The sequence below is a fragment of the Megalobrama amblycephala genome, linkage group LG11 (genome assembly GCF_018812025.1).
Source record: "Megalobrama amblycephala isolate DHTTF-2021 linkage group LG11, ASM1881202v1, whole genome shotgun sequence".
NCBI classification, from domain to species: Eukaryota; Metazoa; Chordata; class Actinopteri; order Cypriniformes; family Xenocyprididae; genus Megalobrama; species Megalobrama amblycephala.
In genome coordinates, this window is record NC_063054.1 from 5374766 (window position 1) to 5402002 (window position 27237).

At 36.5% G+C, this 27237-nt stretch overlaps 1 protein-coding gene across 1 annotated transcript in view; it reads left to right on the forward strand.

Moving 5' to 3' along the window:
• Positions 1-27237, forward strand: part of enpp1 (ectonucleotide pyrophosphatase/phosphodiesterase 1) — an 85724-nt gene that overhangs the window by 19198 nt on the left and 39289 nt on the right. Inside the window, 10 exon segments of the mRNA XM_048208431.1 lie at positions 8718-8843; positions 11456-11516; positions 13880-13977; positions 14279-14358; positions 16183-16302; positions 20844-20953; positions 21289-21354; positions 21637-21709; positions 22031-22139; positions 26674-26805. Of these exon segments, the coding sequence (XP_048064388.1) occupies positions 8718-8843; positions 11456-11516; positions 13880-13977; positions 14279-14358; positions 16183-16302; positions 20844-20953; positions 21289-21354; positions 21637-21709; positions 22031-22139; positions 26674-26805 (975 nt within the window).

Genomic DNA, 27237 nt, shown 5'->3' on the forward strand with positions numbered 1-27237 from the left:
CTAAGTTAAACGCCACGCCAACAGGAAGTCAGCTATTAAGGGTTGTTTGAAAAACGCATGCTCTGGAATTTGATATACTCCTCCTAGACGATTAATCCGATCGCCACCAAACTCGGTCAGCATGAAGTCAAGACACTGATGATTAAAAATTGCCAGGGGATTTTTGATATCTCGAACGGTTTGGCCGTGGCGAGGCAACGAATTTATGGCGAGAAAAAGGAAACAGGAAATGTGTTATAACGTCTGCATACATATATTGATCTTTATGAAACTTCACGAGTGTGTTCGTTATAGGAGTCTGATCACATGGATGTGACTATTGTGAGTCAAAGTTATAGCGCCACCAACTGGAAGCAGGAAGTGTATCACTTTTTGAAATGCTTTGAGATCACCCTCTTATTTTTACCTGATTTGCTTCAAACTTCATCAGTGTAATGTCAATACACAGCAGATGTAGACCTATGACAGGATTTTTGATATTTGAAATATTGTTGCCATGGCAACAGGTCAAACTGTAATAATATTCTTGAGTGTTTTTGAGGCTCTTAACATGCTTCAAATTGCATGAAACTCGACACACACATCAATATTGTCAACCAGTAGACATGGACAAAGCCATAGAAATGGGCGTGGTGGAGGGGCTCAGTAGCACCACCTTTTGACAAAAGTGGGGGGTTAGTTTTTCCTACAGTCACCAAACTCGGTACACATATTGTTCTCATCAAGCCGGACACTTTTCTAATTTACATTCATTAGCTCCGACCAACAGGAAGTCAGCTATTTTGGTTTGAATGTTAATTTTTTGAAAAAACAGGCTATGAATTTTATACTACTACTCCTACAGGGTTTATCCAATTTACACCAAGCTTTTTTTAACTTGTTGCTAACACATTGAAGTTGTTTAATTGCAAACGGATTTTGGATATCTCAAACGGTTTGGCCGTGGCGAGGCAACGAATTTATGGCAAGAAAAGGGAAACAAAGTGTTATAACTTCTGCATACATTAATTGATTTTGATGAAACTTCGGCTTAGTCTTCGTTGTACAAGGCTGATCACATGGATGTGACTATTGTGATTCAAAGTCATAGCGCCACCAACTGGAAGCAGAAAATGTGTCACTTTCAGCATACATTGAGATCACCCTCTTATTTTTACCTGATTTGCTTCAAAATTCATCAGAATAATGTTAAAACTTGGCACATGTAATCCTTTGAAAATGGGCAGGGAAGAGGGGCTCTATAGCGGCACCTTGTAGTGCAGTAAATGTGGAGTGAATTTGACATAGTCCTTTGATGTTTAACCGTTTTAAGTGCCTATTGCCCGCTGTGCACAGTTGGCCTGAAGCCACCGGGGTGGCGGTGCCACCGGGCTTGGGCCCGCCATCGCTGCTCGCAGCTATATTTATTATTTTTTATTTTATTTTATTTATTTTTTTTCCGTCTTCCTGGGCTTTTTGGGGGCCTTAACATGCTCAAAAACTCTTGAAAATTGGCACACACATTGGAATCCGCGGCCATTAGGACGCCGCAGAGGCTGGTACCCGGGCGTGGCAGGGGCCTCGACAGCGCCCCCTTGAAAAAAGTCTGAAAATTTGGTCCATATATTAAACACGCTTGCACGTATTAGTATGAAACTCGGTACACATATAGACCTCATCGGGCCGAACAACTTTCGTGCTCTAAGTTAAACGCCACGCCAACAGGAAGTCAGCTATTAAGGGTTGTTTGAAAAACGCATGCTCTGGAATTTGATATACTCCTCCTAGACGATTAATCCGATCGCCACCAAACTCGGTCAGCATGAAGTCAAGACATTGATGATTAAAAATTGCCAGCGAATTTTTGATAACTCGAACGGTTTGGCCGTGGCGAGGCAACGAATTTATGGCGAGAAAAAGGAAACAGGAAATGTGTTATAACGTCTGCATACATATATTGATCTTTATGAAACTTCACGAGTGTGTTGGTTGTAGTAGTCTGATCACATGGATGTGACTATTGTGAGTCAAAGTTATAGCGCCACCAACTGGCAGCAGGAAGTGTATCACTTTTTGAAATGCTTTGAGATCACCCTCTTATTTTTACCTGATTTGCTTCAAACTTCATCAGTGTAATGTCAATACACAGCAGATGTAGACCTATGACAGGATTTTTGATATTTGAAATATTGTTGCCATGGCAACAGGTCAAACTGTAATAATATTCTTGAGTGTTTTTGAGGCTCTTAACATGCTTCAAATTGCATGAAACTCGACACACACATCAATATTGTCAACCAGTAGACATGGACAAAGCCATAGAAATGGGCGTGGTGGAGGGGCTCAGTAGCGCCACCTTTTGACAAAAGTGGAGGGGTTAGTTTTTCCTACAGTCACCAAACTCGGTACACATATTGTTCTCATCAAGCCGGACAATTTTCTAATTTACATTCATTAGCTCCGACCAACAGGAAGTCGGCTATTTTTGTTTGAATGTTAATTTTTTGAAAAAACAGGCTATGAATTTTATACTACTACTCCTACAGGGTTTATCCAATTTACACCAAGCTTTTTTTTAACTTGTTGCTAACACATTGAAGTTGTTTGATTGCAAACGGATTTTGGATATCTCAAACGGTTTGGCCGTGTCGAGGCAACGAATTTATGGCAAGAAAAGGGAAACAAAGTATTATAACTTCTGCATACATTAATTGATTTTGATGAAACTTCGGCTTAGTCTTCGTTGTAGAAGGCGGATCACATGGATGTGACTATTGTGATTCAAAGCCATAGCGCCACCAACTGGAAGCAGAAAATGTGTCACTTTCAGCATGCTTTTGAGATCAACATCTTATTTTTACCCGATTTTCTTCAAACTTCTTTTGTATAATGTCAAAACATGGCCGATGTAGACCTTTGAAAAGAATTGTGATATCTCAAACACAATTACCTTGGCAACGCATCAAACTTTAATATTCATTTTGGACGCTTTTGAGACTCTTAGCATGCTTCAAATTGTTTGAAACTCCATACACACATCAGGATTCTTAGCCAGTAGACATGGGCAAAGCCTTAGAAACAGGCAGGAAGGAGGGGCTTAATAGCACCACCTTATAGTGCAGTAAATGTAGAGTGAATTTGACATAGTCCTTCGATGGTTAACCGTTTTAACTGCCTATTGCCCGCCATGCACAGTTGCCCTGAAGCCACCGGGGTGGCGGTGCCACCGGGCTTGGGCCCGCCATCGCTGCTCGCAGCTATATTTATGTATTTCTTTCTTCAGGTGAAAAAAATAATAATATAAGGTTTCATTTTTTATTTTATTTTTTTTATTTTTATTTTTTTCAAATGACCGATCGTTTCACTAGACAAGACCCTTATTCCTTGGCTGGAATCATGTAGAGCCCTTTGAAGCTGCGTTGAAACTGCAATTTGGACCTTCAACCCATTGTACCCCTGTGAAGTCCACTATATAGAGAAAAATCCTGGACTGTTTTCCTCAAAAACCTTAATTTCTTTTCGACTGAAGAAAACAAAAAACATAAACATATTGGATGACATGGGGGAGAGTAAATTATTAGAAAATTTTAATTCTGAAGTGAACTAATCCTTTAACTATTCTTTTAAAGTATATATTGTTTCTGTAATCAATACTCTTTATAACAGTATGCTAATGTGTACTTTTCTCAAAGGATTGTGCGTTTCTGATTACCTGATTAATACATTTTGTTCACACCTTCATTTAGTGCTGTTCTCTAATGAATGGATCACCCGAGACAGTTGTTAATAATAGGTGTAAACTCTTCTTTGGGTCATGGCACTGTAACATCACACTCTTCAGTTTGAGGAAGCCTTAAGTTATGTTTTGTTTTTCGGTAGACCTGCAAACCATCTGTGTTTGTGTGTGTCTGAGATAGAAAAATGGAAAATGAAGTTATTTAAAGTGTGTGTACAGACACTGACCATTTATGCAGGGCTGGAACAGCCCAGAAAAGTTTGGCTTTGCAAACATTGGAAACAAGAATGTCTGTACCGTCAACACCCACCTGTTGAAATTCCCTCACTACAGTGTTAGAACTGTGCGGAGTCACTGTGGGTTTCTCCGAGTTTGGGCTCAAAGTCCCTCCCTGTAGTTATTTTTTTTTCCCTGATGTTTTGAATCAGTTCCATTTTTCCAACACAGTAGCCAAATGTTCCTCCCCATGGCGCCTGCTGTGTGCACTGCATGTGTGAAATGGGTGGATTTTGCTTTTATTTGGTGAATTGCACATAAGGGATCAATGACTTTCGTTCTGCTGACGCAGATTCTTTTCCTGTCTTGCTGTCTCCTCCGGTCTCATTTTTTCACATTTACAATACTATAGAACTTCATTGCCAGTAAAACAGATGCAGCTGTTGCTATCATGCATGCAAAAACCCACAGACCTACAGAATGTTTTTGTTGCTTTATCTCATGTAACATCTTTGCCCTAAAATAAAGATTCACAAATATGTCTCAAGATAAACACTTCTACTTACTGCAAACACAAATGTACATAATCCTTATCTTACCAGCAGATGCTAAACCTGAGCATTTATGTTAAAAAAAAGGTGGTTTCTTTGAGAATTGTAATTTACTCAGCCTCATGTCTTTGTAGACCTCTTATATATTTTGAATGTGGAATATATTTTAAAAATATTCCTCATTGTTTTAGAAAGTCATGCTGTTTTTGAACCCCACTGACCTTCATTGTGTGGACAACCAGTTGAAACATTTACAAAGTATCTTCTTTTGCATTCCAGAAGAAAGAAAGCAGGGATATGTGATATGTAATATGTTGCTAAGAATATGTTCATATATAACATATGAATATGTTCATTATTTGAAAGCATAACAAACAAACCAGCATTTTTGATAGAATTAGATAATAATATACAGTGGGTACGGAAAGTATTCAGACCCCCTTAAATTTTTCACTCTTTGTTAAATTGCAGCCATTTGCTAAAATCATTTTAAGTTTTTTTTTTTTTTTCCTCATTAATGTACACACAGCACCCCATATTGACAGAAAAAAACAGAATTGTTGACATTTTTGCAGATTTATTAAAAAAAAAAACCTGAAATATCACATGGTCCTAAGTATTCAGACCCTTTGCTGTGACACTCTTATATTTAACTCAGGTGCTGTCCATTTCTTCTGATCATCCTTGAGATGGTTCTACACCTTCATTTGAGTCCAGCTGTGTTTGATTATACTGATTGGATTTGATTAGAAAAGCCACACACCTGTTTATATAAGACCTTACAGCTCACAGTGCATGTCAGAGCAAATGAGAATCATGAGGTCAAAGGAACTGCCTGAAGAACTCAGAGACAGAATTGTGGCAAGGCACAGATCTGGCCATGGTTACAAAAAAATTTCTGCTGCACTTAAGTTTCCTAAGAGCACAGTGGCCTCCATAATCCTTAAATGGAAGACGTTTGGGACGACCAGAACCCTTCCTAGAGCTGACTGTCTGGCCAAACTGAGCTATCGGGGGAGAAGAGCCTTGGTGAGAGAGGTAAAGAAGAACCCAAAGATCACTGTGGCTGAGCTCCAGAGATGCAGTCGGGAGATGGGAGAAAGTTGTAGAAAGTCAACCATCACTGCAGCCCTCCACCAGTCGGGGCTTTATGGCAGAGTGGCCCGACGGAAGCCAAGATGGTGAGAAATAAGATTCTCTGGTCTGATGAGACCAAGATAGAACTTTTTGGCCTTAATTCTAAGCCGTATGTGTGGAGAAAACCAGGCACTGCTCATCACCTGTCCAATACAGTCCCAACAGTGAAGCATGGTGGTGGCAGCATCATGATGTGGGGGTGTTTTTCAGCTGCAGGGACAGGACGACTGATTGAAATCGAGGGAAAGATGAATGCGGCCAAGTACAGGGATATCCTGGATGAAAACCTTCTCCAGAGTGCTCAGGACCTCAGACTGGGCCGAAGGTTTACCTTCCAACAAGACAATGACCCTAAGCACACAGCTAAAATAATGAAGGAGTGGCTTCACAACAACTCCGTGACTGTTCTTGAATGGCCCAGCCAGAGCCCTGACTTAAATCCAATTGAGCATCTCTGGAGAGACCTAAAAATGGCTGTCCACCAACATTTACCATCCAACCTGACAGAACTGGAGAGGATCTGCAAGGAGGAATGGCAGAGGATCCCCAAATCCAGGTGTGAAAAACTTGTTGCATCTTTCCCAAAAAGACTCATGGCTGTATTAGATCAAAAGGGTGCTTCTAAATACTGAGCAAAGGGTCTGAATACTTAGGACCATGTGATATTTCAGTTTTTCTTTTTTTAATAAATCTGCAAAAATGTCAACAATTCTGTGTTTTTCTCTCAATAAGGGGTGCTGTGTGTACATTGAGGGGAAAAAAAATGAACTTAAAGGGCACCTATTATGCCCCTTTTTACAAGATGTAATATTGGTCTTGGGTGTCCCCAGAATGTATTTGTGAAGTTTCAGCACAAAATACCCCACAGTTAATTTATTATAACCATTTGAAAATGTCATTTTTGGGGCCTGTTTTAAAAAGAGCTGTTTTGGTGTGTACCACCTTAAATATAAATGAGCTGCATATCCCCGCCCTGCTTTGGATGAGGGCGTAACTTGCATACCTATGGCAATAAACAGTCGGTAGAAGCAGAATGGCTGAGAGTGAGAGACCCGCTGTTTTGTATGGCATTCAGCCGTACATGTTTGAACCGGAATCAGACCCAGATGATGAAGAGACTCCGGCAGAAGAAACACAATTGAGAATGGAGCAGGACGTCTCTGAATGGTCATTTGATACATTTATGTACTTATAGAGTTTTAATCGCGTCCCCTTTTCAATTATGGATGTGCAACACACACACACACACACACACACACACACACACTGTGATAACGTTCGCGCAATTTTTTGAAACTACAAACACAAATACTGTGATAACGTTTGCTAAGTACAAACGAAATTATATTTATGCGAGGGAACGGTTGCGTCATGTTGACATTACTTGTCGTACAGGTGCTTATGTGGCAAATGTGAGAAGATGGCTACAGAACCAGAAAATATATGCTGCAGGGAGATAGAACAGGTATTAATTTATTTACATTTGTAATTGTTGCAAAAAATAATACGTGACATAAAACTGTCTGACGCTATTTGTTGTATCAAAGGTTACAAGACGGATGAAACAACTTCAAGTCACTCCATCATGTATGGTAGACCATCCCAGAATGGATCCAGTTTGTTTAAATGTGTTTTCGTTACAAAACGCTGTAATGATGTCTTGTCTTTACAGAAAACATACACAGTTTTTAATACAATATCTTTAAAAAATATATATATACGTGTGGATACACACTATACAAACAAGGTTTAAATTATATACACAGACATTCTACGACGACGACAACAACTTTAGATGCATTTGTTATTGAATTGGCTGACATCGACTGAAATGACTATTTGCTCAAAAAACATTAAATACACTTCTTCTGGAGGTGACGTTGGATCGCGAACAGTAGGCAACGATCCACACTTGAGGATTAACTTTGAAGCAAGACCTGCTTTGAATTGACCCTCGTTCTCAAAACAGTCAGTCAAAAAATGATTCGCGCAAACATAAACGTATTTTGGAATTTTGAGTGGCGCCTTTCCTTCGTAAATAAAATCCATCCACTGCGTTTTCAGTGGCTCTGATGTCGGAAGTAAGTGAAAACTACTATGTTCATTATTACATCCCACAACAGAACACTTATGTTTCTTAGGAGACATTACCGGCTGTCGTTGAAACAATGGAGGATGGTTGACAGATCACCGAGGGCGGGGTCTATGCCAAAACCAGATTGTCAATCAAACCACGTGGGTGGGGCTTAGCGCAATTCTACGTCACAGTGAGAGCAATCTTTGAACAGGGCGTTCTGAGACAGTGCTTATGAATTATTGAGACTGTAAAAAAACCACTGGGTGGATTTTTCTCATTCTAGGGTGGTTTTGCTCACACACTGCCAACACACATTTATGGTCAAACACCATGTAAAAGTGAATTTTGCATAATAGGTGCCCTTTAAATGATTTTAGCAAATGGCTGCTATATAACAAAGAGTGAAAAATTTAAGGGGGTCTGAATACTTTCCATACCCACTGTATGTTTAAATAGTTATGTAGTTATAATAGTTATAAATAAACCTAAAACTTATTTTATTTCAGATTCAGATACTTCAGTGTTTCTCATTTTCATTGAGTGTAACTTGACGTACCAAAATAACTAAAACAAAAAATAATACAAATAAACGTGTTGACCTGTTTATTTGTATTAATTTTTAACTATATTATAGTTTTTATTAATATTTTGAATTTTTATATTATATTCAGTTTAATTTTAGTTAGATTTTAAGTAATTTTGTTGTTTTTGTCATTTTTATTCGTTTTTTTTTTAAATATTTATAATATCTAAAAAACTAATAAAAATGACAAAACACAACAAAATTACAAATTTCTGTTTGTAAATATGCTCTATGATCATATACACTCTTCTATACAGCTCTGAAGGCTTGTCATACTAAATCATCAGCAGTTTATATTGATACTGCACTGATACATTCATTTTCTGTGAAACTGCTTTGAAACAAAATGTACATTTTAAAGCACTTGAATCGAATACTCTTATAATCTTCCCACATCTTCTGTCACGCTGTTTCTCACCATCAGTCATTGTGTTCCAGGTCAACGCTGGACGTGTTCTAAATTCCGCTGCGGTGAGGAGCGCTTGGTGGACAGCTTCTGCTCCTGTTCTGCCGACTGTGTGAAAGTGGGTGACTGCTGCTTTGACTACAAGAGCACATGTGAAGGTACACAACATGCTTTGCTCTGTATTCCATAGCTACATATTTATTAGTTGTCATTTATGTTGTATAAGTGAAAATAAAGACATTTTAGATCGATGCAATCCCATAAGCGTTGTATAAGATTGTTAAGCTGGTTAGGTTTATTTCTTAGCACTTGAACAGACATGTATCTGTTTTGTTGAACGGCTCATCGTGTCTGTGAAGTTGTAATGGATTTGAAGGATTTGCCTTTGAAGTTATTCAGGCCTGGAATTCATCTCCCCTCAGCAGGATAGAGAGCAGTGAAGCTTCCCTACATGGTGTTTTCATGGCCAGTTGTTTTTCTTTTAAATATTTTCACAAATGTGCAACTGATTATTTTAAGTCACTTTTTGGGTATGATGGATAGAATAGTATCCAAATAGTATTATAGCACTACTGTTTTCTACTAGTCATCACACATTTGCTCAAGTAGATTGGATCTTAAAGTCTTGCATGAAAAGCTATTAAATATTTCCACTTTTATTACACTGTAAAAAGGAGACAGTTTATGCCATCACTATATAATGTAAGGTAAGTTGTCATATTGGATCTGCCAAATAGCCAATTATAGACTTTTCAATAAACTTTAAAAAGTCCAACAAAACAACGCTTGTGAAAAAGAAGTGTACTGAATTGATTGTGCATCGTATTTCAAATCTTAAAAGTATACTTTAAAAACAGTACTTGCATGCAGCCAATATAATATTAATAAAAATAAGTCAACTTAAGTGTACTTAAAGAGAGTGCACTTTCAATAATGTCACAAAAAATAATACAAGTTTGACTTAAAAGTACATTTTAAATCATTGTTTTAATAAACCTTTGTGATGTTTTAAAGTACACTTATTTTTATGTGTTGACTAACATTCTAAGCATGTAAGTACTTCATAATCGCAATTAATCATTTGCAAAATAAAAGTCTGTTTACACATAATATATATGTGTGTGTGTTCTGTGTATAATAATTATGTATATATAAATACACACACATTAATGTATATATTTAAGAAAAATGTTATACTTATATATAAAGTATTTGTTTATATATATATATATATATATATATATATATATATATATATATATATATATATATATATATATATATATATATATATATATATATATATATATATATATATATTATATATATATATATATATATATATATATATTTATAATACATGCATATATTTCTAAACTTTTACCTGTATATGTGTGTTTATATATACTTAATGATTATGCACTGAACACACACATATATATTACGTAAACACAGACTTTTATTTTGCAAACGATTAATCGTGATTAATCGTTGCAGCCCTAGTAGTGTGTTGTTTGATATTACACACAAAGTTCTACACACACAAACACACACACTTGTTTTTGTGAATTGTGGGGACATTCCATAGGCGTAATGGTTTTTATACTGTACAAACCGTATTTTCTATCCCCCTACACCTAAACCTACCCATCACAGGAAACTGCACATTTTTACTTTCTCACAAAAACTCATTCTGTATGATTTATAAGCCTTTTGAAAAATGGGGACATGGGGTAATGTCCTCATAAGTCACCCTCTCCTTGTAATACCTATGTCATACCCATGTCATTATACAAATTTGTGTCCTGATATGTCACAAACACACACTCGCGCACGCACACACACACACGCGCGCGCACACACACGCGCGCACACACACACACACACACACACACACACACACACACACACACACACACACACACACACACACACACACACACACACACACACACACACACACACACACACACACACACACACACACGTCTGTTTACTACAATTTGTCCCCATAAGGTTTATTGTAATCCCACCCCACACACGTACACACGCGCATGCCTAGACCTGACATGAAAAAATATGCTGTAATGTTACTTTGGAGATCCAGTTAACAAATTAGTCTAAATTAAGACTGTTTTGATGACACCAACATTAAAAAATGAAGGAAAAAAAAAAACATTAGCCCTTGTTACAACTAGCCTTGCTCTCCCCTTTGTTTTTGCAGTATGTTTGTGTGATTTGGCTGTAGCTGAAATGAAAGCACTGGAACTGATCTTCGAACCCTTTGAAAACACATATGGCCCACATATGAATGAATTTGTTCCCCTTTTTAGATGGCTGTGTCAGCTCATAATTCCACTAGTTGTCTTACTTCAGTAACACTTATTTACACAATAGCAACCATGTTTGTTCCTGTGGGAGCATTAGCCACTGACAGCTAATTAATATTACTTGAAAATAAGCTGCCTGCACTGTGTCAGTCTGTTTGTATCTTTAGAAGACTGTGATGAAGTTCCAGAATTGTTTTGTACTTTGGCTTCTTTTGTGATTATGTTTGAATGCTTGTGTAGTGTTATCATCTTACCAAGGCAACAAGGCACCCTCTCCCTCCTTCAAAAAAAGTTGAATTGTTCCTCATCACCCTTTTATTTCTCTTTCTCACCGTTAAGTCACTGAAAAATCTTGGAAAATTGAACCCTGAAAGAATAAAAACATCTGGCCAGAGATTCGAGTTACTAATACTTGCTTTCTCTTCCTTCTTTCTTCACAGGTGCAAAAACTTGGCTTGAAGAGGACTGTGAGGACATCAGGACTCCTCAGTGTCCTGCTGGGTAACAGACTTATGTTTATAAATGAGATCTGTGGCTCTGTATCAAGCTCTGTATCAGGTTAATATCCTTATCTCAAAGCTTAGAAATGAGAGTAGCATCTCCATCTATAGTTAATGAGTCATTGAATATTTTCTAGAAACACTGTGTGTGTTGGCCACCACGTCCCTTTGACAATATGTTTTTACCAACTTTTGGGTTAAAACAATATTTGTTTCCTTTGAAAATTAAATCCCTGACTGCATCTGAAAGTGAAAACAGCTGCTTAATGGTTAGTTTGCCAAGGACTTCACATGCAGTCATTTTATATGAGGGAAACTAGTTTCAGAGAGACTTTTGTCCTGTGTAATGATCTAGAATGAATAAGCTGTAATCATGACCAAGCAAATATTTAATTATTACAATGTTGTCTATTTGTTGTTAGAAATACAATCATAATGTGAAAGAATAGACATAAATTAATTCATTTACACTTTCAACCACTCAATATGACATAATTTGTATGCCTTCCACCAATCACACATACAGTATTATGGAATATTATATTTTATTTATTTATTTTTTTGAAATAAGTCTCCTACGCACACCAAGGTTGTATTTATTTGATCAAATATACAGAAAAATAGTAATATTGTGAAATTTTATTTCATTTTTAAATAATTGTTTTCTATCTTAATATTTTTTAAAATGAAATTTGCTTTGAAAAACGCAAGACGTGGCCTGTGGAATGGGGAAAAACACAAGGTCGCGTTTTTTTTCAGAACGCAAGACGCTGCAAAGGCACAAGATGCAATCACAATGGTCATACACGTCCATCTAGCCGATGTTTACATAGAAAAAAAAACAATGGAAAAGTAGTGCCTTGGAATGGAAAAGTACGTTCTGTGTGAACAGACTATTTAATAATCTCATTGGCTGCAGGATGAGCAGAGGCCAATCAGCTTGTGCCATGTGGTAATGAAGTGATTGCTTGTAGATTGCATGTAAAGGACCTAGCCTGTGACATCTAGAGTTTCATGACTGAACTAGATATATGCCATTCAAATGTCTTAGTCCATTGCATTTTTCATATTTTAATGTTTGTTTGTTTTTTTTTTTTTTTTTATGACAAATTATATGAGCACAACAACTTCAGTAGTTGACGTGAAAAAATAAACATGATTTTGGAAATGTCCTAGTATTTAGATCACCAGTGTACTTATTTGATTAGTTGTCTAGAAATGGTATTTATTGTATAACAAATATAATTTTTTTTAATTGTCTGCATCCTAAAACTTACTGTGCTTTTGCAAGATTAAATTAGCTTTTAAATCACATGTGGACTCAGACTTTTAAATGGCACTGTATATAAATGCATCTATTTAGATGCACAGAGAGATGTTTAGGCGTGTGTGTGTTTATGTCTGACTCTGGGTAAATGGACTGTGTGGTCAGTGTTGTCTTTACCATTAGCTATAATAAACTCACTCTGAAATACATTCAGCTTTGCCCATAGCGTAAACACAAATAGAGAACTTAATGAGCCATATGCTCTGTTGAGAAGACTTTAAAACACTTATTGCTGCCATTGCATCTCATCATAAAAACACATTATGAGGTGTAGTGGGGAGCCATAATAATTTGGAAAATATAAAAGTAATATTCAAGAAAATTGTGTGTTGTTTTACAGTGGGCTTGAACATTTCATGCTGTTTCCTTTCATTTTATAACTTATTTTATTATAGTTTGAAATTGAGTAGTCTCACAATAAATCGATCTACTGTTTAATGCATGTCTTTATAACAGCACAATCTTCATTTCAGCTTTGAAGGATATGGTTACGGATGGCTGATGGGTCTTTTGGGAGATGTGTGGAAGCAGAAGGGAATGCTAATTTAACTTTATAGTGTTGACATTACACAAGGCAGCAAGACAAAAACTGTAGGGATATTGCTCCTTTGGTGATATTTTTTTGGTGATATAAGTCTGTCTATTAAATCACTCATCCAAAACCAGTTAAAAGCTTTATGATCAAAACAAATAGAGAGCAATATATACAAAAAATACATTTTATAATATCAACCGTTAGAGCATGCAAGCTTGTTTCTTAGTTAGAGCTTTTTCAGTAATTCAAGTCGATTTCAAAGCATTGTTGGATTTGGCATTTTGGGTGTGACATGATGTTTTGGGCTCTGCCTGTAGACATACACCAACATCTGCTGTTCTCTGGGTGAAACTGTACTCATGTTTCCTATTGCTATTTTTACTTACGCATGGGCACTTCAACTAAAAATGGTAGCTACTTTTTTTCCATGGCATGACAAGCATTTCACAAAGTTTTTTATTCTGTTTTTAAAGTTACTTTATTCTTTAAAATTTTTCTGTAGGTTTTCTAAACCGCCTCTGCTGCTGGTGTCTCTGGATGGATTCAGGGCAGGATACATGACAGCGTACAGCAGCCTGCTTCCTGTCATCAGCAAACTCAGTATGTCACATTAGCACAAAGTTTGACCCTGGCTATATTAATATGTCTCTTATATCTGTTAGGAGCATGTACTGAACATTGTGGTAATAAAACATTTACCTCTTCATTTACAACTTCACTTTTGGCAGTCTGATAAAATGAGTCAAATATAATTTAAATCATTTTAAGTCATCTTGAAACACCTTTGGAGGTTTGCTGAGGCCCTCTAGTGGGCCCCAACCCCCTGGTTGACAACCACTGGTTTATATGAATTAGTACACCAGATTAAGTGGTTGAGCTAATGTCATGTTTTGGTCCTCAGGGAAATGTGGAACCTCCACGCCATATATGCGACCTGCTTATCCCACCAAGACCTTCCCAAATCATTACACCATAGTGACAGTAAGTGACAGGTTGAAATTAAACCACAATTGCTCATGAAGAACAACACATACATGTCAAAATGTAATTACAGTTGTTGTTGTTGTTGCTGTTTCTTTCTTTAGTAGTTTATATTGTTTGATTTGAATCTCTATTTACATCAGTGAGGGTACCGTAAGACTATTGGTCTTAAAGGGATAGTTCACCCAAAAATGAAAATTCTGTCATCATTTACTCACCCTCAAGTTGTTCCAAACCTGTATGAATTTCTTTCTTCTGTTGAAGACACAAGAAGATATTTTGAAGAATAAGGGAAACCAAACAGTTGATGGGCCCTATTGACTTCCGTAGTATGGACAAAAGAAAAAATATTATGGAAGTATATGGGGCCCATTGACTGTTTGGTTACCGACATTCTTTAAAATATTTTCAGCAGGAGAAATGCGTTCGTACAAGTTTGGAACAACTTGGTGGGTGAGTAAATGACAGAATTTTCATTTGTGGGTGAACTATCCCTTTAAAGACTCCCTGTGGTGAAAATCTATTTTTTTAAAGGTGTCTTTTTAAAAGATGTAATATAAGTCTAAGGTGTCCCCTGAATGTGTCTGTGAAGTTTCAGCTCAAAATACCCCATAGATTTTTTTTTTTATTATTAATTTTTTTAATTGTCTATTTTGGGGCATCATTAAATATGCGCCGATTCAGGCTGTGGCCCCTTTAAATCTCGTGCTCCTCTCCCCCGGAGCTCGCGCTTGCCTTAACCAGCATAAACAAAGTTCACACAGCTAATATAACCCTCAAAATGGATCTTTACAAAGTGTTCGTCATGCAGCATGTCTAATCGCGAAAGTATGGTATTTATTTGGATGTTTACATTTGATTCTGAATGAGTTTGATAGTGCTCCGTGGCTAAAGCTAACATTACACACTGTTGGAGAGATTTATAAAGAATGAAGTTGTGTTTATGAATTATACAGACTGCAAGTGTTTTATAATGAAAATAGCGACGGCTCTTGTCTCCGTGAATACAGTAATAATCGATGGTAACTTTAACCACATTTAACAGTACATTAGCAAAATGCTAACAAAACATTTAGAAAGACAATTTACAAATATCACTAAAAATATCATGTAATCATGGATCATGTCAGTTATTATTGCTCCATCTGCCATTTTTCGCTATTGTTCTTGCTTGCTTACCTAGTCTGATGATTCGGCTGTGCACAGATCCAGATGTTAATACTGGCTGCCCTTGTCTAATGCCTTGAACATGGGCTGACATATGCAAATATTGGGGGCGTACATATTAATGATCCCGACTGTTGCGTAACAGTCGGTGTTATGTTGAGATTCGCCTGTTCTTCGGAGGTCTTTTAAACAAATGAGATTTATATAAGAAGGAGGAAACAATGGTGTTTGAGACTCACTGTATGTCATTTCCATGTACTGAACTCTTGTTATTCAACTATGCCAAGATAAATTCAATTTTTAATTCTAGGGCACCTTTAATGTTGTTTATATGTCTATATAGTGTTTTTAATATGCTTTAAGACAAACCATGTGCAAATTTATCAGTCAACACCAAAGAAACGCAGTTTGAAACAGCCTCTTTTTCCTACCATCACAAACATGTCACCAGTCCTGTCAATGTGCGGGGCGGGGATTGTTCTATCATTATTTCCAAGGATGCTGATTTTTTGAAGGTGGCTGAGAATGCAAATGGGAACATGGTTTGTGTAACATTACATTAGCAACACATAATTAGCTGTTTGATAATGTAGTCAAACCAAAGGCAATAATGAGTATAATGAGTATAATGTTCTCATAAAATGTTTTTGTTTGCAGGGTCTATATCCAGAATCACATGGAATTGTGGACAATAAGATGTATGATGTCACTCGCAATGCCTCTTTCAGTTTGAAAGCTGCTGAGAAATTCAACCCCTCATGGTACCTGGGTGAACCAGTGAGTAAATGCACACAGATGAAACCTAAAAAATCAATATGCACTGATTTAAGTTAGGACATCAGCAGTGATTATCACAACTCTCTATATAATAGGGCTGTCAAACGATTAATCACGATTAATCTTATACAAAATAAAAGTTTGAGTTTGCGTAATATATGTGGGTGTACTGTGCGTAATTATTATGTATATATAAATACACACAAATTAATGTATATATTTAAGAGAAATGTTATGTACAAAATATTTTTATTTATATATACTATAAATTATATATAATATAAATATAAAATATAAATAAATACATGTAAATATTTCTCAAATATATACATGAATGTGTTTGTATTTATATATACATAATAATTACACACAGTACACTCACATATATTAGGCAAACTCAAACTTTTATTTTGTATGCGATTAATCGTTTGACAGCCCTACTATATAAGGTATGTATACTCTCAACTGCCTGAGTTTTTTTTTTTTTTTTTTTTTTTTTTTCTGACCCAGTGTTTGGAGTTCTGTTCTGTTCTGCCCCTCCTTTTTTATTATTTTGGTTTGTTTCGCCCTCTCATGGGTTGATGTGCCTTAAAAACAAATGGTGCAACCAAATTAATAGCAGACTTGGAGGAAAACTAACTAGTAGTTATTAAAGCCGGTAGTGTGAACTTTACATCCTAATTTAAGAAGACTTGCAAAAAAAAAAAAAAATCTTAAATAGAATCTTTTATATTTTTGCAATAAAGGTATCTAAACCACAATATGCTGGTGACCTTACCTTGTATTTCAAGAGTTTATCAACCCAGAGCAAACTTGTCTTCAACGCATTATGTTTATGTAAACATGGGATGCTGGTGTCTGATCAACCAGCTTCATCAGAAAGACAATGCCAACCTAAATCAACCTGGAAATTCTTCAGTAACACATCCTTTCAAATTCTATTGAGCCTCTGGTAGGCACTGCTTGAAGAGTCCTGATGTTCTTTTGGATCACACTATTCTGGACAAATCACTCTGGAACTTGATAGAGCCGTTTCATCATCTCACATTTGTTCTGTTGTTGTCAAGATAAAGAGTGACAGAGTGGAACTTTCTTCAAGATCTTAAGGTTGAAATCATCCAGATTGCTTCCTGTATCAGTGTGGGACAAGAGGAACGTTACACCCATCCTCTGTTACCACCCTTATCATTATCTTTAGAGCTCACCAAGCTGTTTGAGGGTAATGAAGGGTGGTGCACAGATGTTAAACACACTGCAACCTACTCATGTTTGCAATCAAACATGAAGCAAATGGTCAAAAAGTACATCCTGTTTTGGATGTATTTTGTATCCTGTTTGGTGCCAACCAGGGCTTCTGAACTTCCTTAAACTCCTCACTTGTCCCTCTAGTTTTTGTGCCCGACTTTCAGCTATACGCCTTTGTTTTGCCCCGTCCATGGTGCTGAAATATGTGCAGTGTGAGGGCTTCTAGTTGGAGATATAGAGATTTGCCTGAGAAAAGTGGCAGTTGTTGCCATTTGAGACTAAATCTTTTAACTAATGATCTCTTAAATGTGCAAGATGTTCACACTCATTGGTAGCCCGTGTTACTTTGAAGACTGGGTTAGAATCCATCCTATACATTGCCTTATTATGGTAATTACAGAGATGCCTTTGTGGTTTCTGAATGTAGGCGTGCATGCTTGAATTTTTAGTGCTTCTTCATGACCGAAATGTACTTTACTATACACTGTGTTCCAAATTATTATGCAAGTGACATATCTGTAGGATTTCAGTACAATAAACATTGAGATTTTATTTTTTCATAGAAAGTGTTTGTTTGTTTGTTTTCTACAATCTTTTTAGAAAACTGGTATCAATCTCAGACAGGTTTAATTATTTTGCTAGGTCTTCTTAGGCAAATGGAAACCCTACTTAAAGAGGTTGTTCCACATTTTTAAGCAAGTCACAGTTCTCATGCAATATGGGGAGAAGAAAGATCTTTCTGAAGATGAAAATAATGAAAAGATGCAATTTTATGAGCAGTAAACAGGTATTTGAAGCTGCTAGTGTCTCTGGAGTCTCAAGAAGCTCTCCATGCAAGCTGGCAGTTGTGCGTAAAGTTGGATTTCAGCCACCCCTAACCAAAGCTCACAAAGAGAAATGTTTACAGTGGGTTTAGAAATACATGAAGACTCATTTTTAAATAGTTTTATTCATTAACGAAAGGCATACTACAATGGATGGTCACATGGATGGATTTCTGGATGGTTGGTAAATGGCCACCACGTTCCAACAAGACTGTGACGTCAGCAAGGAGCTAGCAGGTGCTGATTTGTGCTGGATTATTGGGAAGTGAGATGGAAGGTCCCTTTAGGATCACTGAGGGTGTCAAAATGACTTCTGCAAGATATGTGAAGTTTATAACTGACCATTTTCTGCTATGGTATGAAAAGAAGGATAGTGCCTTCTGAAATAAAAGGATTTTCATTCAAAAAAACACAGCAATAAAACTATTTGAAAATGTATTTCTACTTTATCTGACCGAGTTCTCTTGTGCTGTAAATCCAAATGTTATGATAGTTTGATAATCTCCATTCAGTTTTCACACAATATTAGTTGTTTTCATGCCTTTTGCAAAATCATCTTCAGAAAGATCTTTGTTCCTCCCTGTATTTAGGGATGCACTGATATGAAAATTTTGGCCGATACTGAACTTTTTATACTCTTTATATTTGGCTTAGCCTGACTACGTCAGACTTCCTACTTCCGCTCAATTTCATTTCGCTTCTGTACTCAGTCTGATACAGCGTCAGAGCTTTGTGTTTGCCACCGGTCTGGAAACAGCCAGGCCAATCAACGAACAGAGGGCGGGCTGAGAGCCGTGACGTAGATGCTAAGCGCCGAGTTTTACATTGTAGGTTAGAGAAATCGAAAACCGAAACGACCGCGGAAATGGGAAACGAGACACGGGATGCAAACTTCGGGATGCATTAACTTCGCATAATCTGCAAAAGTCGTTTACAGCCATGTTCACTCCGGTATTTCGCTCACATCATCATGTGTTTACAACAGGTTTACAGTGGAAGTTCAATCATAGATTTGAGTTCGATGCATGATGTCTGTGCTTCGATGCGGCTGTACAGGCGGATAACATACGTCATAACTAAACGTATCTGATTGGCTTACGGGTAACCAATGATTTTAAACTTCAGACAAGCGTCCCCTAGCGAGAGAGAAAACACTTCTCTATTATGCCATTCCAGACTCTGTCTACGAAGCAAAGTGAAGTAGCAGAGTCTGGTATTACCAGGCTAATATTGGCTATAAATCTAAATCCAAATTTTTTTATAATTTTTGAGAGCCTGATTACAAAAACAAAAGTATCACCATTAAAAGCCATATGTCCTAAGCACACAACTATAATGTTCTCATTATAATTTTTTGTATCCTATATGACAGACCTGCACTATATGTTGTACTTAACTGTATTTTCCTTTTGATGGAATTTTCAATCATATTTCAAGCAATTCAAAACCATCATTGTGAAACCGTGTGCATCTGAAGTGTCTCAGCTAAAGGAAATAATCCATTATTTATCGGCTTTAATATATCGGCCAAATTTTATTATCGGGCCGATAACAATAACATTAAAAATGAGCATATATCGGCCGATACCGATATGGTGGCTGATATATTGTGCATCCCTACCTATATTGCATGAGAACTGCGACTTGCTTAAAAATGTGGAACAACCTCTTTAAGTAGGGTTTCCATTTACCTAAGAAGACCTGGCAAATTATTTAACAAACCTGTCTGAGATTGATACCAGTTATCTAAAAAGATATGGTGAAATAAAACAAACCCTTTCTTTGAAAAACTAAAATCTGAATGTTTATTATACTGAAATCCTACAGAAATGTCACTTGTATAATAATTTGGAACACAGTGTAGCTGTGATTTCCAGTTCCTTATTATTGTCGTTAACTAAAACCATAAAAAAATCATTAATATAATATTAATATAATATAAACATTAACTGAAATAAAATAAAATATAAACAATCTTAAACTTATTTTTTCAGTTTGTTTCCAAGTCAACAGTTCTCATTTTTGTTTAGTTTAATTTGAAATACTAAAATAACTAAAACTAAATAAACTAAGACTAAAAACTATATAGCCATATTAAAAATAATAATAATAATAATAAAAATGACTAAAGCACACAACAAAATTGCTAAAACTTTAACTAAAATTAAAATAAAATTATAACAATAAAAACCAATTCAAAATATTAACAAAAAATATAATATTATATCATTGATACTAAAATAACTGCCTCAACATGAATCAAGAAAGCAGAATTGCAGAATGTTGGTACAAATAATGTGTTACTTCTGTTGCAAGTAACCTGCAACACTTTTGTCTTATTTATTTATTTATTTTTTAACTTTCAGTCGACTAAGGCTCTCTCCGCAGGTTTTTTTTTTTCTATGTGGTGTTTTATCTTTTCTGCACTTCATCTTTTGTCAGCACTCTCACTCATCCTGTGATTGTCTTTAGGTTTGGCTCACAGCCATGAGAAACAAACTAAAAACGGCAACATGCTTCTGGCCTGGATCTGATGTGAAGGTCAATGGACAATACCCAAATTTCTGGATGAAGTATAACAGGTGGGTATTTACAATACCACATTGTTTTAACATTGCTATTAACTGGATTTTAGCATTTTAAAATCACAAAACATTAGGGTTGTGAGGACTGACTATAATTCACATCAAAAACTAGGAATTAAGAGCAACACTATATTACAGTATACACATAATATGACTGAATGTAGGCTTCTGCTGAACCCAGTAGAAGATATCAGGGTTTTTAGAAACAACCAAGAAAAGTTGGAAAACAGAGTTCATATGATTTAAATAATGGGCATCAAGATATGAATTCATATGCTTTTTAATATACTTCCTGATATATTGTTTTTTTGTTTGTTTGTTTGTTTTTTAAGGGACATTCCTTTTGAAAAGAGGATGGCAAAATTATTTGAATGGTTGCATTTACCTGAAGGAAACAGGTAATTTATTTGTTTATTATATTGTTTATTTACATTATCATTAATAATTTTGTTATAAATTAGACCTATTGATTTAGTTTGTTCTGCCTACACTGCCTACCTGTAATTCTTACCATAAAGAGCTACAGTATTTATGCCTTATTTAACCCTTAAAAATGTGTTTTGTTGTTGTTATACATTTTTATTTAATAAGTGATGTTAAATAATATTTTTTGACTTGAATAAAATCAGTTAATTTAGATGTTATTTTTAGTTTTTTTCATTGTATATACTCTGTTTCAGGCCAGACTTTTACACCTTATACTTTGAAGAGCCTGATTCTTCTGGTCATAAATATGGACCAATGAGTAGCCAGGTAAACTGAAGACAAATCACATGTGCAAAACATGTGAACCTCTGTTTAGTTCGGGGGCAAATGTCTGATTAAATGAACTTGGTCATTGTTGCTTTTTTTGTTGATGAATTGCATGCAATACAAGACCATTTGAAATGATTGATATAACTCCTATCAATGGTTTGCTCTCACGACTGCAAAGAAGGAACGTCGACAGAAAGAACGTAAAAGCTGGTATTTTATGTTGTTTGGTGTTAGAACTCTTAAATACTGTACATAATCAGTATGGTGGTGCTGGTGAAAAGTTTTCATTCAAAATTGTGATTGATTTTTGTGTTGCAGGTGATTGAGGCTTTACTGAATGTTGACAGACTTATTGGGTTGTTGATGAACGGTCTCAAGGAAAGACAATTGCACAAATGTGTCAACCTGGTTCTGGTCTCTGACCACGGTAAGTACTGTGATGGTTTATTGTGTTTATCACGCATAAGTTGCTGTCTGTCGGCTTAAATCACTTCAGAGTTCCTACTGACGTTGCAAATGCAACCAGGAAAATGTCCCAAGTGGAAGATTTAGTTCTCGGGGAACCACCTTGGTGGCTAGTTCCTATAACTACCTGTTGTGAAAGCCTCTTCAGTAGATTATTAGTAGACTGTCTGCTTAATATCTGCTAAACTTTATTTTGATGCTCCCCCAACATTCTACTGACTATAAGTAACTTTGCAAGTACGTCAACTTATTCTACTAACCCAAACTCTAACCCTAACAGTCTACTAATACTCTAATGAGAGTTAACTGACATGTACTGTAGGTGCAACGTTACTTATAGTCAACCGAATGTCTAAAGAGGACCGTCAAAATAAAGTGTATACAGCCATCCTTAGTCTAGCCTGCTAATGAATAATAATTATCATAAAAACTTATAAAGCCTAGTAATCTGTCAAGTTACAGATAGCAGTTGACAAAGCAAGAGCAACATAAGCAAATTGTTTTTGTGTCGAGACATGACAACTTAGCGGAGCTTCCTGAGCTTCAGACACAGACGACACACCCATGGGCCAAAGGCTGCAGCCCAGAAACATCCTGAGCACAGCAATGGAAGAATAAAAAAAAAAAAAGAATACAGGCAGAGTCTCTGTATATACCAACACACAGTTCTAGTGGATCATAAGTAATGATTGAGAGGGATTCTTTTTGTAGGCATAACATTTTATATTATTTATCTGCATTTCAAGTATTTTATAAAAACGGAACTTTTTTTTATCTGATATGGGTTTTTTTTCACTTTTACTAAAAATAACAATCAGACATTAGTAAATATTTATTGCAATTATATATTCCCAGTGAAGCCTATTGCAGTCGATCATATAACTGTAGTATTAAATCTGCCATATTCATGTCATGTCATGAAGGTACAGTGGGTACGGAAAGTATTCAGACCCCCTTAAATTTTTCACTCTTTGTTATATTGCAGCCATTTGCTAAAATCATTTGTTCATTTTTTTCCTCATTAATGTACACACAGCACCCCATATTGACAGAAAAACACAGAATTGTTGACATTTTTGCAGATTTATTAAAAAAGAAAAACTGAAATATCACATGGTCCTAAGTATTCAGACCCTTTGCTGTGACACTCATATATTTAACTCAGGTGCTGTCCATTTCTTCTGATCATCCTTGAGATGGTTCTACACCTTCATTTGAGTCCAGCTGTGTTTGATTATACTGATTGGACTTGATTAGGAAAGCCACACACCTGTCTATATAAGACCTTACAGCTCACAGTGCATGTCAGAGCAAATGAGAATCATGAGGTCAAAGGAACTGCCTGAAGAACTCAGAGACAGAATTGTGGCAAGGCACAGATCTGGCCAAGGTTACAAAAAAATTCCTGCTGCACTTAAGGTTCCTAAGAGCACAGCGGCCTCCATAATCCTTAAATAGAAGACGTTTGGGACGACCAGAACCCTTCCTAGAGCTGGCCGTCCGGCCAAACTGAGCTATTGGGGGAGAAGAGCTTTGGTGAGAGAGGTAAAGAAGAACCCAAAGATCATTGTAGCTGAGCTCCAGAGATGCAGTCGGGAGATGGGAGAAAATTGTAGAAAGTCAACCATCACTGCAGCCCTCCACCAGTCGGGGCTTTATGGCAGAGTGGCCCGACGGAATCCTCTCCTCAGTGCAAGACACATGAAAGTCCGCATGGAGTTTGCTAAAAAACACCTGAAGGACTCCAAGATGGTGAGAAATAAGATTCTCTGGTCTGATGAGACCAAGATAGAACTTTTTGGCCTTAATTCTAAGCGGTATGTGTGGAGAAAACCAGGTACTGCTCATCACCTGTCCAATACAGTCCCAACAGTGAAGCATGGTGGTGGCAGCATCATGCTGTGGGGGTGTTTTTCAGCTGCAGGGACAGGACGACTGGTTGCAATCGAGGGAAAGATGAATGCGGCCAAGTACAGGGATATCCTGGACGAACACCTTCTCCAGAGTGCTCAGGACCTCAGACTGGGCCGAAGGTTTACCTTCCAACAAGACAATGACCCTAAGCACACAGCTAAAATAACGAAGGAGTGGCTTCACAACAACTCCGTGACTGTTCTTGAATGGCCCAGCCAGTACCCTGACTTAAACCCAATTGAGCATCTCTGGAGAGACCTAAAAATGGCTGTCCACCAACATTTACCATCCAACCTGACAGAACTGGAGAGGATCTGCAAGGAGGAATGGCAGAGGATCCCCAAATCCAGGTGTGAAAAACTTGTTGCATCTTTCCCAAAAAGACTCATGGCTGTATTAGATCAAAAGGGTGCTTCTACTAAATACTGAGCAAAGGGTCTGAATACTTAGGACCATGTGATATTTCAGTTTTTCTTTTTTAATAAATCTGCAAAAATGTTGTGTTTTTCTGTCAATATGGGGTGCTGTGTGTACATTGAGGGAAAAAAATGAACTTAAATGATTTTAGCAAATGGCTGCAATATAACAAAGAGTGAAAAATTTAAGGGGGTCTGAATACTTTCCATACCCACTGTATATGCAATAGTTCTAATATTACTGTGGCATGAATATGGCACTGTAATTTTAGCTTTTTGTTGGAAAATTTGGATTTGGATTATACAGTGTTCTATAAAGCATTTATCTCCCACAAGTCATTATATAATTTAAAGAGAAAAGTACTTCTCCGGCAACAGGCCAGTTCCCACCAGGGATATTATAGTTAACTAAAGGCCTGTTCACACCAATAACAATAACTATATAATGTGTACATCAACGCATATGCGTGCTTCAGTTTATCTTCAGCCGCTTTAAATGGCCCTGTTTCCACCTGGTATTAGGGGTGTAAAACGCTTTGAGCTTGTCCACTTTCGACCACTTCCAGAGGTAGTTGAAAACGAATTAGACCCGATTGCTTTGGTAGTGGAAATGCTCATGTGGTTGATTGTGTTCAAACAGCCACAAAAGACTGCCTACTGATCTAACATTATGAGAAGCAGACAGGATTTAAACTTTGTCAGAAGACCCAAGTTTGGCTTGAAGACAAAAAAAAACGTAGCAAGCACAATGTTCTCTCACCATTCCCGATTTCTTCACAGCATTTGGCATGGTATTGTGGCTATCAGAGCAGATATGAAAGCTAATGCTCTCGGTATGTTTTTCCGTCGTCTCCGGGCGTGTTTATATGCTTGTTTATGTTTATATGCGTGTTTATATGTTTATATGTGAGCTTTTTTTTTTCCCATGCAAGGTGGAAACGTGTATGTGTCTCTCTTGTCCACTTGCGATCCAATCAACCAAAATGCATCTTAATACCAGGTGGAAACCAGGCCTAAATGTCGCTAGGTGACATCATAAAGGCAGTTTCACTGATCTATATAAATATAAGATAAGAATCTAGATAAGGTTTGTCCAAGAAGTTGCTAGATTTGTCCCTAGGCTTTTAAAAAAAAGTCTCAAATGGGGTCGGGATGTCGCTAATTCTAGTGACAAAATTGCTAAATTGGCAACAGTGGACAATACTGGTTGCAAACAAGATGGAGATAAGCAGAATCTTTTTCATAGCAGTTACATTTTATTAACACTAATGATTTAAAACAAAAACAGGAACAGAACAACCATATTAACCAGAAGAGAACAGACAATCAACTGAAAGAAACACAGAGCTTAAATACAAACAAACCAGTTAAAGAAATGAACAACATGGGCAAATGAAAATGAAATGAATGAGAAACCATATAAATGAGTACAAATCCAGGAAACAGAATTAAAACACTAATACACAAAACAAAATTACTAAAAACTTAACTAAAATTAAAATACAAACAGAAAATGAAAATGAAAGCTAAAAATTATATCTCAATACTAAAATATCACAGGTTCCCACCTAAATTCAGAAGCTCTTCAGCAGTGACATCTGTTTGACGTGTGTCTTTATTTGCGATTGGGCAAATTAAAGGCGTGTGTGGGATTGCACATGTGTCTCCTGCCCTTGAAGTGTGCCATGAGGCTTGCTAGCATGCTAATTTTGACTCTTGGGTTTTTAATTGTATGTGCCGCTCTGAGTTTGTGGTTGGAATGATTTTGAATGCATATTGAGCTTGTATGTTTTGATGTGCTGCACTTCAGTTGCATCACTGATGTTTAATTAGTACTTGCTCAAGAATATAATGAGAGAAGAGGAGGTTTTGCTGTAAGCCTTTACTGTCAGTGAATTATATGCTTTCTTTGACAGTGAAAAGAAAAAAAAGTTGAATGTTATAATACTACAGTGAACTTAATACTATGGTTTAAATCAATAGTTCACCCAAAAATGTACTCACTTCATTTACTAACATTGTTTTGTGAAAGAAAGAATTCGTACTTGTTTGTATTGACAGGGGGGTGAATAAATCATGAATTTATGAACAAAATTGAACGTGCAACCTGTGAAATATTAGTTCATTTTGAATACTTCTGTCCTTCTCTGTCTATAAAACATGCAGGGATGGAAGAAGCGTCATGTAAGAAAGCTGCGTATGTCTCCGATTATCTGGATAACATTGATGACATCACTGTCATCCAGGGCCCTGCAGCGAGAATCCGACCAAAACGTGTGCCTGATGAGTTCTTCTCCTGTAAGCAGATAGATTTGGCACACCACACAATAGTGCTTGTGTGTCTGTTTCTGTTTTGTTTTTTTTGTTTAATGGGTGTTTCTTCAACTATAAACTTTTTGCAGCAGTTGATTATTTGCAGATTTGCTGTAGAACTTGCAGGTTTGCGGTATAAAACTCACATTTTATCTTTAAAATGGGTTATTCATTAATTTTTGCTAGTTTTTATATATGCCACACATAGACTTTATTTTTATACAATTATATGAAACATATAATTCTTTGTTTAAAAAAATAATGTTTACAGAAAAAACTATGCTGATCTAAATACATCCTTATATAAACATATATAACTTATATATTATTACATTTTTTTTTTTTATATATAAATTTTTTCCAAATTCTTACAATAATTGTAACTAAGTTATTGTTGTTTACCAAGGAGACAATAGT